General features: G+C 39.7%; 1 protein-coding gene across 2 annotated transcripts; it reads right to left on the minus strand.

The window, feature by feature from the left end:
* Positions 1 to 9: 9 nt before the first annotated feature.
* On the minus strand, positions 10 to 10,260 carry gdi1 (GDP dissociation inhibitor 1). 2 transcript variants are annotated; one of them, XM_053644292.1, is made up of 11 exons: positions 9,240 to 10,260; positions 7,570 to 7,677; positions 7,264 to 7,363; positions 6,304 to 6,438; positions 5,982 to 6,180; positions 5,055 to 5,186; positions 4,559 to 4,658; positions 4,158 to 4,329; positions 2,760 to 2,904; positions 2,093 to 2,147; positions 10 to 2,007 (listed from the first exon to the last, which is right to left on the minus strand). In XM_053644292.1, exons 1-11 carry the CDS (start codon positions 9,282 to 9,284, stop codon positions 1,855 to 1,857), a joined length of 1,344 nt encoding a protein of 447 aa, XP_053500267.1. In that variant the 5' UTR covers positions 9,285 to 10,260; the 3' UTR covers positions 10 to 1,854. The 2 variants fall into 2 exon arrangements, with proteins under 2 accessions (XP_053500267.1, XP_053500266.1); XM_053644291.1 differs by lacking the exon at positions 9,240 to 10,260 and having other exon boundaries at positions 7,570 to 8,064.
* Between the last annotated feature and the right edge of the window lie 1,818 nt (positions 10,261 to 12,078).

Consider the following 12,078-nt stretch of genomic DNA (forward strand, 5'->3'; position numbering starts at 1 on the left):
TATTTCCTTAAAAGAAAGAAACCAAAGGCTCTCCTATTTTCAGCATTTTATTCACATTTGAATTCATTTTTCATTCATTGCACAAGACTGCTCAAACACTTGTGATAAAGTCACATCTTAGTCATCAACTGTTTCACGTTCATATGCCAGTGTTAAGTGTTTAGTTCCATGATACACATACAGAAAATAAATAAAGTGCAAAAATAATATTTAAACAGCTACTAGAGTTTAACAACAACAACAACAAAAAAAAACAGATAGTAGGTCAATTTCAATAAGAGCTACGTTCACCAGTAAGATTAATGCTATTTGATCCAGTTTCCAGTGTTAATTTTTTTCTTGGTCAGTTAATAAGACACAAGGAGGAAAGGAGGAAAGGAGATGAAATTGTACCAGTGTGTGTCCTTATAGTAGCATAGTATTCAGCATCACGGTGAGACGACATGTCCACCAAAACCATCTGCGGTAACGCAAAAAAAAAAAAACCCAGAACAAAAAACAAACAAAAACAAAAACACAAAGAGCACTTTTTGAGAATAAAAAGCTGGAATGAAACCTCGGTTGGATTTGGTCATTTATAAATAACACAAGGAAAAGCCTGAAAGTTCTATTCCTTGTGTAATTTAAAAAATGGTAACCTAACACATACGTTAAGTCTTTATACAGTGTTTAATGTTTAAGTATAAATCATTGCTGTGGCTGAACAAGCATGATGGGAAGAAGCACTCCAGCACAATTTCTATCAAAAAATCAACACGGAGAAAGAAGAGAACACACAACTCCAAGTTCTTAGACCAGGGTCCAGCCTAGTTTAACAAACCAGAACACCTAGAAGATAAACAAGTGTCAAACCACAAAGGGGCACGATATTTATTAAAGAGTCACATTACCATGATTTCTATACAAACTGCTGCTGTTGTAGATCCTGAACACGGCTTCTACACGGGCAACTGAAATATTACGTTAATGGCTTTTAATCTCCAATTCCGTACCGCCTAAGTGGTCTCATTCCCATCCTTATCCAACAGTTAAATAAGCCGAGCGTGTCTGTAGAGGCTTTAGGTTCGAAGCAGTGTTGTTTGGAAAGGTGTTGAATGAAAGATGCATGCATGCGTACCGATAGTATACATTAAAGGCAAATCTTCTATCATTTTAGATCATCCCCCTTTTGTTATGACATGTGAACGATGCTTCATAAATGCGAATGTGCAAAATCGTCAGGGTACAGTCGTGGACTTGTCATTAACACCCGTTCAGCTAGCAGAAGGCTTTTAAAGGTGATTCTCTTGGGGTGTTCATTTAACAATCCTTTTTTTTTTTCTTTTTTTTTTTAAAACAGATCGGGAAGTAAAAATGTTTGTGTTTATAGCGATTTTCACAGCGATATCTTCTTGTTCCTAGTGTTAATGGAGCTTGAAAAGACACAAGGGCTTTCTGTGAAAGGCATCATTCATAAACCAAAACAATTACTAAATAAATAAGGCTTGGATATGTTTCACTTCAACAAGATAGTAGCTCGGAAATGACGCATACCGTATTCACGAGAAATGTAAGACTGCTTTGTGAAGGATGAGCAGGGGGAACGTGAGTATAAGAGAGTTGTGCCTGTGTGCTAAAATGTACATAATTTGGAAAAAGGAGTCGAGAGCGAGGAGGAAGCAAAGGAGTAAGACAAGTAGAAGGAGAATGTAGGACAGCTGAACTATAACTGCAGCCTGGTTTGATCGCTACAATCCTGCTTATCTGATACCAGCTACAAATCCTCTACTAAGCAAGCACAAACCCTCAAATCTGCCCCACTCACAGCTGTCCTGATCTACTGCCTTCTCCTCCCCTCCAGCTCGTCTCCCTCCCTCACTGCTCTTCCTCCCCGAAGACGTCGTTCTGTTTGCGCTTCATGTTCTCGAAGTCGAAGTCGCTGCCGGTCATGCGCTTGTAGATGTCCTTGATGTCGTTGCAGGTCGTTTCAAAGTGAGTGGTGGCATCGTAAGACCGCGACGCGAACACCTGCAGGACATCAAAAAGGCTTATACAACTGCTTTGCTTTGCTTTTCTCTGGCCATTTATTTACTCGGGTAGGGTGAGCACTCACCTGGCTATCTGACCCGTCATCTGTCGGTTCGTACATGTCACTGATAGCCACAAACCTAAACGATAAAGACAGAATCATAAACAACAACAACACTAATGATAAAAATAATAAATATTATTAACATAGCTGTAAAATATTTCTTTAAAAAAAAATAATGTTAATAAAGACTATAGTTGTATAATCATTCATAATTAACTACTATATAGTAAAGTAATTTATAGAGAATTGATCAATTCAGATATTATGGTTGTAAAATAATAATTATTCATTATTATTAGTAGTAGTAGTAGTACTAGTCATTTTAGTAGTATTAATACTTTTCAATATCACATTTAATACATTTAAAATGCAGTTCAAAGTGCTTTACAGTATTTACAAAATAGCAAGTTAGCATATAAAATATTCAAAGTAAAAACAAAAGACACTGCAATGTTACAGCAATTATCAAACTTAGATTTGAGATTTGTGGAGCACGAAAGTAAACCTTTTTTTAATGGCCAATTACTCTTAATAAGTAATAAAACTTCATCTGTAAAATCTAATTGGAGCACAACTGGTCAGGTGTACAGATATATATATATATATATATATAAATAACATATACAGTGTACCTGTGTACCTGCAGAAAAGTGCAAGTAAAGAAATAGTGAGTATGCAGAAAACATACTTTTGGTCAATGGGCTCCAGCAGCTCGAGTGCCGGCTCGATTTCAGCTTCAGGCTCGGCGGTTTCCACAGTGGTACTCACAATGGCGATGTACTTGCCTTGGGCTGCCACGTTATGGGCATAGGAGATCATACACACGTAGATATCTGTGCACGAAACAACAAAGGAGCATTATGTCACAGTACATAAATACATGCTGATTAAATGCTAAACGGTCTGCACTTATGTAGCGCCTTTTAACCTTTCAACAAAGCGATTTACGTTGTTTCTCGTTCACCAATTCACACACACACACACACACACACACACACACACACCAATGGCAGCAGCCCTACCATGCAGAGCGCTTGCATGCCATTGGTAGCAACTTTGGGTTCAGTGTCTTGCCCAAGGACACGTCGGCATATGGATTCGCGTGGCCCGGGGATCGAGCCGCCAACCCTGCAATTAGTGGACAACCCACTCGACCACCTGAGCCACAGCCGCCTAATTAATTTTCCATTAAATGAAGCTCTGTAAAACTAGCCCCCAGTCAAGGTCCAAAATTCCCATTTCACTTGAACTGTGACCAACCTGAGATGATGTGAGCGTGCCATCTAGTGGTGTTATTGTGTAATTACTATACAGAAACTTAAAAGTATACTCGGAAATGATCTAAGATGCTCTCTGTAGCATGTGCACTGTGCAACGTCTTGAGTTATGCTGATATAGGAGATGTATTTTCTTTTATATTATAATTAATATACAGCAATCCTGGATGAAGGCTTTCCTTTAGTGGAAAACCTACTGGCAGTTACAAAGTGCAGACACTGGACACTCCGTGCAAGTGCTGCATAAAAATCTCCTTACAAATGTCTCCATCATATCAATGAGGACATGCTTTTCTTTATTATATAACATGCTTTTATCCATACATTATTGGACCTCCATACAAGTCCCTATGAATGAGCTGTTACTATGGAAACAAGCACATTAATATAAACCTGTGATTAGAACTACAGCTGGCACTGCTGTCAGAGTTAATGTTATAGAAAATTAACCCAGTGCTTCTCAAACTGGGGGCCGAGGCACCCTGGGGGGCCACCAGATGGCGCCAGGGTGGCCACACATAAATTCCAGAACATTATTTTTTTTAATAATTTTTTTTTTACCTGTATGTAAGTCTGGATTGTAAACCTTTGAACTATGATGTACATAAAAATGAGAAATATTAATAAATGAAATCAATTATACACAACACACTAAGACACACACCAAACAGAGACATCTGTCGATATACTAGTGTACAGTACTGTTAGCCTCGCGCTGATAAAACCTAAAACTATTTCACACGTTTTTAGATAGAGGACGTACACACAGAGGTGAAGCCGGAGATGCAAGTCGTGTGTTCAGCACTGACCTGACTTGCGGTTAACTTGGTTCTGCGGGATGATGATCTGACACGAGTTTGCATCATTAGTGTTCTTTATGGGATGGCTGAGGATGCAGATGACCCGAATCACTTGGCCTGCTTTGCGCACGCGGTCCGGGATGTAACTGGGGTCGCAGATCAGCTGCTTGCATCGTGCAATCTGATAGGAAAAGACAGACGATTCAGTTCACCTAGATAAAGATGGCAAGAGGCAAAAGTTACTTATAGCAGAAGTAAATACTCGTGCTGCGTCCTTTTCCTTACAGTGACACGCCTTTTCAGCCAAGTGAATTTTATTCATGTTTGGTTTATAACTGAAGCTTAAAAGTCATGTCAGCAAACTGCAGTATCAATACAGCACAAGGGAAACACTATTAAGCTGAGTTCACCTCTCCTTCAGATTTGACTCCAATGACATGCCCGCCCTCCATGACAATCTCGTCTACCGGCTTGTTAAGCATGTAAGTTCCTCCATAAATCGCACTTAGCCTGTTAATACAAAACACAGAATAATGCAACGAACAAAATACAGAGGAACTCCGCTACGAACAAAATAATTATTTAATGAAATGAAAACTTTAGATTTGTTCCTATAAAGTGCTGCTGTAATCGGAAAGGCTGTCGTGTGCTCATCCCAGTACTCTTCTTCACAATCTGCTCACACTGAACAGCCTTTCAACACTTACTTCTGTTTGACTTTAAACTATATAGCTGTAGAAGAGTGATTATTTATAATAATAACAGCGGTTCCCTTTTGAGTCTGGTTCCTCTTGAGGTTACTTCCTCATGTTGTTTGTGGCTTTTTTTGTGGTGGAAAAATCGTTAAAAATATGAACCAGGCTGGTGGGAAAATGGGTTGAGGTGCTCGAGCTGTGTTTTGCTCACCTGGCAAAGCCCTGAGGCAGTTCCCCCAAGCCGTACAGCGGGTACAGGTAAGGGCTCTTCCCGTAGCGGGCCAATGATTCGCTGTACAGCTTAATGCGATTAATAGTCTCCAGACATGGCTGCTCAAGGTAACTGTTGAAGAGAAAATCCCAAAGGAAATCCTGACTTTCAAGATATATATGATGTAGAAAATCCAAGTTTAACTTTGACTTACAGTCAGCGAGAAAAGACACCTGCTTGAATTGTTTTTATTTATTCTCAACATTTTAAAGTGTTTGTATAACATCTGCAGTGTAACCCTAATTCAGTTTGTTGTTTGTTTTTTCAACACACAGTTGGTAAGCTCAGTATTATAAGGCGCCATCTGGCATTTTGAGATAATAACATATTAACGTTCATACAGGTTGTAAACAGATTTTATTCAGAGACGACAATTTCTAAGCTTCTCTCTGCCAACCAATCATCATCCAGGAGATTCATAAGCATACACAGTGAATCACATGCTCTGACAGAAGTCAGCACTGAGGTTCTTCATCAAGCCAGAGAAGAAAGAAAGTTTTAATTGTAGCTGTTTTGCGTTTGAGATTAATTAAATAGTAATTCTGAGTATTTTCCCTTTTAGTGAATTTCCTTTTCTTTGCTGGAGGGCTAATTTTATTCGCGCTTGGCCTGACCGGTGTTTTTTTATAGTCTCTGCCACGTTGTAAATGCTATGGCTAAAACCCTAACATAAGTAAGCTATAAGCTACATTAGAACTTGACCAAGACTGAGTTAAAATGAACTTAAATCCAATATACGTCTGCTCACGTTATTCTTATCCATTTCAAAAATGTTTATAATAATGATAGTAATAATAACTAACTGCATAATAATAATAATAATAATAATAATAATAAGTAATAATAATAACTGTGCTAACTGCATACTCGTCTGTTCTGTAGAGGGCCAAGGCGTGTCCGGTGAAATCAACAACATCCTGTCCCAAGTCAAACTTCTTATACACCTCTCCCATTGTGGTCTGCTTGGGATCGACACCTTCGAAAGTCTTCGGGTCGTTCTCATCGAAGTTAGCCACAAAGACGAGAAATTTCCGGAAACGTCTCTTCTCAAACATTCCCATTAGATCTGGAGGAACGTGGATGACAGAACAGTAAGGCACTGGTGCTGGAGTTTAATCTGGAGTTGCTAGGTAACATAACATTAACATACAGTGAACACTTCAGAGACAGTGTGCCAAATGAAACCTACTGGATGCCAGTGCTTCAGTCTCTGTCGAGGGGACTTTGTAGATCTTTCCTCCTTTATACACAAAGCTTCCTTCCACGACTTTGAAGTCCAAGTATCTGGTCACCTCAGTGTACAATAGCATCTTAACTAACTGCCCTGTAGATATAGCAGACCGAATCAGACACATTTCAGCACTACTGAACCAAAAGTAATCCCAACTATTAGAAGACAAACTATGAATTACGTAAGGAATAACACACAGCAGTGGATGCTGTTATAGGAAAATAATCAACAACTGGGCGGTGTGATGTAGCCCAATGAGAAGCTGAGCTACTGAGTTACCACCCTGAAATTGATTACTTTCCAATACCAGCAAGTCTTTTATTACTTTTTGACAAAGATTACAATTTTTTATTTATTAATGATTGACATCATTTTTCATCCATTTATCGTTGCAATTAATGTTGTGGCACGCCCATAAAACAAGTCAGATCTTGTTATCACGTCTCTCTTGAACTTAATAAGACTAAAAATGTAGTTTTTTTTTCTACTGTCATTCCAAGAGGTGAAGAAGAAGTTTTCGTCATGAAGACTCTCCCATGTCGGAAAACTTACTGATTAAACCACTGACACAGGAGCTTCCATCACCTAATCAACGATTACAAGTTTTTCTTGGTTAAAGAACATGTTTTTTGGTTTAATTTTAGTTTTAGATTATGCGAGCATCCACCATACAAGCCCCAGTATGCTGTTACTATAGAAACAATAACACTGGAACGAGCGCATTAATATAAATCTGTGTTTCGAATTACAGCAGACACTATTTCCAAAGCTGCAGTAATAGAAAGTTAATCAAGACCTTCTGACCAATCGGATTCGAGAAATCAAAAACGCTGTGATATAAATAATGCTAACGTATGAATTGCCTTTTAATATGCATACATGCAATTTTGTTACAGTTAAATACGGCTGCTTTATTACCATTGGCCATGAGAAATTTCGGGATGAGGTCAACATTCCAGTCTCTTCCCCGGCCCATCGACTCTGGAGGGCCGTCCGGAAGCTCAAATCGCTTGTAAAGCTGTGAGAGACAAATAAATAAAGAAATATGAAAAGAAAGGAAAAAAAAAGAAAAAAGTCAATCCATTTTGTGCCATCTGAAATACTATGTTGATAATAATGACATTAGTGCTTTGTGTACCTCTGAAATGTGTGATTAGCTCAAATGAAAACAGCTTTTGACAGAACATTTAGTAGGCAGAGCAGATGGCAAATGTGTATCCTCACCTCCTCCAGAGGGGTGATGGAGGAACTTTCACCTCCATAATATGGGTTCCGATCCATGTGCAAAACTTTCTTCCCGTTGACTGACATGATCCCAGAGAGAATGCATTCCTGCAGAAAAACAAGTAGAAGTAATACTATTATTAACACTATTATTATTATCCATCCATCCATCTATTTTCTGTACCGCTTATCCTACACAGGGTCGAAGGGAGCCTGGAGCCTATCCCAGTGGACTCTGGGCACAAAGGCGGGGGGAAACCCTGGAAGGGGTGCCAACCGTCCTGTTCACACACTACGGACAATTTAGAAATATCAATCAGCCTACAGAGCATGTCTTTGGACTGGGGGAGGAAACCCTCCAAAGTATAGGGAGAACACGCAAAATCCACCCACACAGGGCAGAGCTTGGAGGCAAACATGCTAACCACTAAGCCACTGTTCCCCCTATTATTATTCTTCTCCTTATTATTATTATTATTATTATTATTATTATTATTATTATTTGCATGTGCAAGACTTAAAACGTGAAATGTAGTTGCATCATTAACATATAATATAAATACAATATATACAATATACAATATATATTTTTATTAAGTAATCAGATCATAGATTATATTTAAATTACGTTTTGTAATAATAATAATAATAATAATAATAATAATAAATGCATTTACAACAATGTTAAAACTAACACACACAAACACAAAACACAGAACAATATAATTTAATTACCTTTTTTTGTACATCAGGACCTCGATTGAGTTTAATTCATTATCTTATGAAGGTGAAAGGACTAAGGCCTACAGTCTAATTCATGCATTGCATTCTGGGATGCAGCTCCACCCAGTGCATCTTCATCTTCATATCAAACACCGAACTCAGTGGCTACCAAAGAATGAACTTAAGACTGCTTGCATTTATTGATATCTATATAATAATCACGAATACAGCTGAATAAACCATTACTGTTGATGTAAATGTCCCTCGTCTACATGTTTTGTTTAATGGTGGGAGGAAAAGTGCAGAGCGGCTGAATCCCAAATGGCTCCTTTACTCCCTTCATGAGTGGAGTGCGCTAGCTCATCCCCGCACAATCGTGACACCTGATGCCCACAGAACAGGGGATTTTCATGTATTATCAACAGCTCGAATTATGACAGACGCACATGCGTAAATCACATAAGCGAGACTAATAAATATATATAAATACATATAAAATATACATATGTTAAGAAATGCCGGGTCACGCCTTATCAACGCCTACAATGATGGAGCTTTAATTTTTTCCCCATCCGCATCCCGACAAGCCCCGCCTCCTGCTTTACGATTGGTGAATAACCAACTCCTACAAAAAGTCTCCTGATATTAGGTCAATGGAGTGCAGGAACCTGGACATATTATCCAATCATCGCGGAGGAGGCGGGGCTTGTGTCTGAATATAGGTGTGGAGTAAAATAACGCCGGTCCTGAGGATGCGTCAGCAGCAATAGGCCTTATTGATTATCGCGCAGCATCGATTTACAAAAAAAAAATACGATTTCTCTTCAGCAAAACGATCATATCTCAACGCCTCTTTATATAACATAAACCTACAGGTTACGTGTAAGGTCCTGTGAAAAACTACAACCGTGACATTATGGAGTAAATATAGAATATAATCTACTCACTGTGAGTCCGGTGCCCAGGACGATCACATCATATTCCTCATCCATGTTGTATTACAGTGCAGCTACAATCCCTCTGATGTCCCTGCGACAGGTTTTTGTTTTTTTAAAGGTGTCAAAAGTAAACAAGCACAGCAGCTTCCTTAATTCAGCCTTGGTAGCCGTTAAACTGATGCTTTAACCCGATTAGTTCGCGTGGTACAGTGTATTTCTCTCTGTAAAGCGCGAGCGGAGAGCACCAGCAAAGATGGCCCTGACTACACCACCGACTTGTGTGTTTCTGACACATCCGCGTCATGATATAGTCCGCGGTTCCGCTTTATGAGCGCGCGATATTCATGAATGAAGAATGGCTTTAGCAGGGATAGTTTTTGAAATCTCGTACTTATATTGCAATATGACATGTTATGTGAGGATACACTTTGGCACGTTTATTTATTTATTATTTTTTTTGCTAACCAACAGTTGGGCAGGGTGCATCAGGCTCACTCAGAATAAGGCGTTAAAGGGATGTATCCTTCCGCCTGCAGCCTTGCTGGAGAAGCTTCTTTTGCTAGGGGGAAAGTGGTTGATGATTTAGCTGTGGATCTGCAAATTACAAAACACAAATCTGCTGCTTATCTTCAGAATATTGCGCGTATAATTGTTTATAATATTCACCATCCCGTGTCGATTAATTGCTTTAACCAGCTGCAGCTAAGGACACTGGGTCATATGAAAGGCTAAAGATTCTACACTTTTTAGCTATAACTAGCCTCTTGTCTTGCATTGCAAATATCATAAATCAGTCTAGATTTGGATATCTGTGTTATATGGTTAAACATCCATCCATCCATCCATCCATCTTCTATACCGCTTTATCCTTTTCAGGGTCACGGGGAACCTGGAGCCTATCCCAGGGAGCATCGGGCACAAGGCGGGGTACACCCTGGACACGGTGCCAATCCATCACAAGGCACAATCACACACACATTCACACACCCATTCATACACTACGGACACTTTGGACATGCCAGTCAGCCTACCATGCATGTCTTTGGACTGGGGGAGGAAACCGGAGTACCCTGAGGAAACCCCCGCAGCACGGGGAGAACATGCAAACTCCGCACACACAGGGCCACGGTGGGAATCAAACCCCAACCCTGGAGTTTTCTGGTTTCCTCCCACTATCCAAAAACATGTTGGTAGATGGATTGGCTACTCTAGGTGTGAATAAGTGTGTGTGTGTGTGTGTGTGTGCGCGCACGCATGGCACTTTGCAACAGATTGGCATCACATCCTGGCATCGTCCATCATCCATCGTGTTCCAGCTCCAAGCGTTTGAATATAGATGAATAAATGGATGAATGAATGAATGTTTTACAACCAGTAAACTTTATGATAACCTACACCCTGTGGTTGCTATATTTAGTACACCTAGGTTATACCTACAGTCACTGACCATTTTATCAGTTGCACACACCAGTCACAGCACCACCACTGACCAGTTATTATTTGATTATTTGGATAGTAGACTATTCTCAATGCACAAGTGATACAGACCTGCAGTGGCATGGAAGTGTGTGTGGTCCTGGTATGATGTTAGACGTTAAATGTCATTCTTAAACTGTTTTTAAACATTTTATTAAACCTATATTACTTGTGTATGTTTAACACGTTCTTCCTGTGTCTTAGTGTGTGTGTTTCCACTGGGTTCTCTGGTTTTCTCCTACCTTCCAAAAAAAATGCCAGTGGGTGGAGTGGCTATGCTAAATTACTCTTAGTTGTAAAGGAGTGTCTGCATGGTGCCTTGCAATGGAGTAGCATCTCACTGTGATGCTGACCAGGAGAAAGTGCTTACTGAAGATGAATGAATGAATGTATGAATGAATGAATGAACAAATATTTTCAAGAAAGTTTAAACAAATTCAAAAACTGTCCAGTGTACACTATATGGCCAGAAGTATGTGGACATCTGACCATCACACCGTTATGTAAGCCTTCCCAAAACTGTTGCCACAAAGTTGGAAACACACGATTGTCTAGAATGTCTTTATATGTTGCAGCATTTCAATTTCACTTCACTGGAACTAAGAGGCCCAAACCTGTTCCAGCATGACAATGCCACTGTGCACAAAGCGAGCTCCATGAAGACATAGTTTGCCAAATCTGGACTGGAGGAACTTGAGTGGCCTGCACAGAGCCCTGACCTCAACCCCACTGAACACCTTTGGGAGGAACTGGAACCCCGACGGCACCCCAGACCTTCTTGTCTGACATCAGTGCCCAACCTCATTATTGCTTTTGTGGCTGACTGTAGGGAAGTGGTTTCCCAGTGATTAAAGGCCATTGGTTCAAACCCCAGCACCACCAAGCTGCCACTGTTGGGCCCTTAAACTTGGCCATTAAACCTTTCTGCTCCAGGGATGCCATATCATGACTAACCCTGCAGTCTGACCCCTTCCTAAGAAGCTGGGATATGCAAAGAAAAGACTATTATAATATTGTACTGTACTACACTGTATAAACATCAAATAAAGACTTCTACTTCTTTAAATGGGAAAATCACAACAGCCATGCTCTAAAATCTAGTGCAAAGCCTTCCCAGAAGAATGGAGGTTATTACAACAGCAAAGCAGGGACCAAATCTCTAATAGAAGGTTTTCAAAAAGCACATATGAGTTTGATGATCTAGTGTCCACAAACTTTGGGCTATATATTGTACCTGAATTCACCCTATATAATACTTTGCCGGTAAAAACTAGTAAATCTAAATAATACTAGTGGACTTCCCTGTGGACTAATCCCCCCAAAACAAAGCCTTTGATTGCAGTTATTAATCATGCTCTTCATGAACATCTCG

This window comes from Ictalurus furcatus, chromosome 15, assembly GCF_023375685.1.
Source record: "Ictalurus furcatus strain D&B chromosome 15, Billie_1.0, whole genome shotgun sequence".
In the NCBI taxonomy this organism is placed as follows: domain Eukaryota; kingdom Metazoa; phylum Chordata; class Actinopteri; order Siluriformes; family Ictaluridae; genus Ictalurus; species Ictalurus furcatus.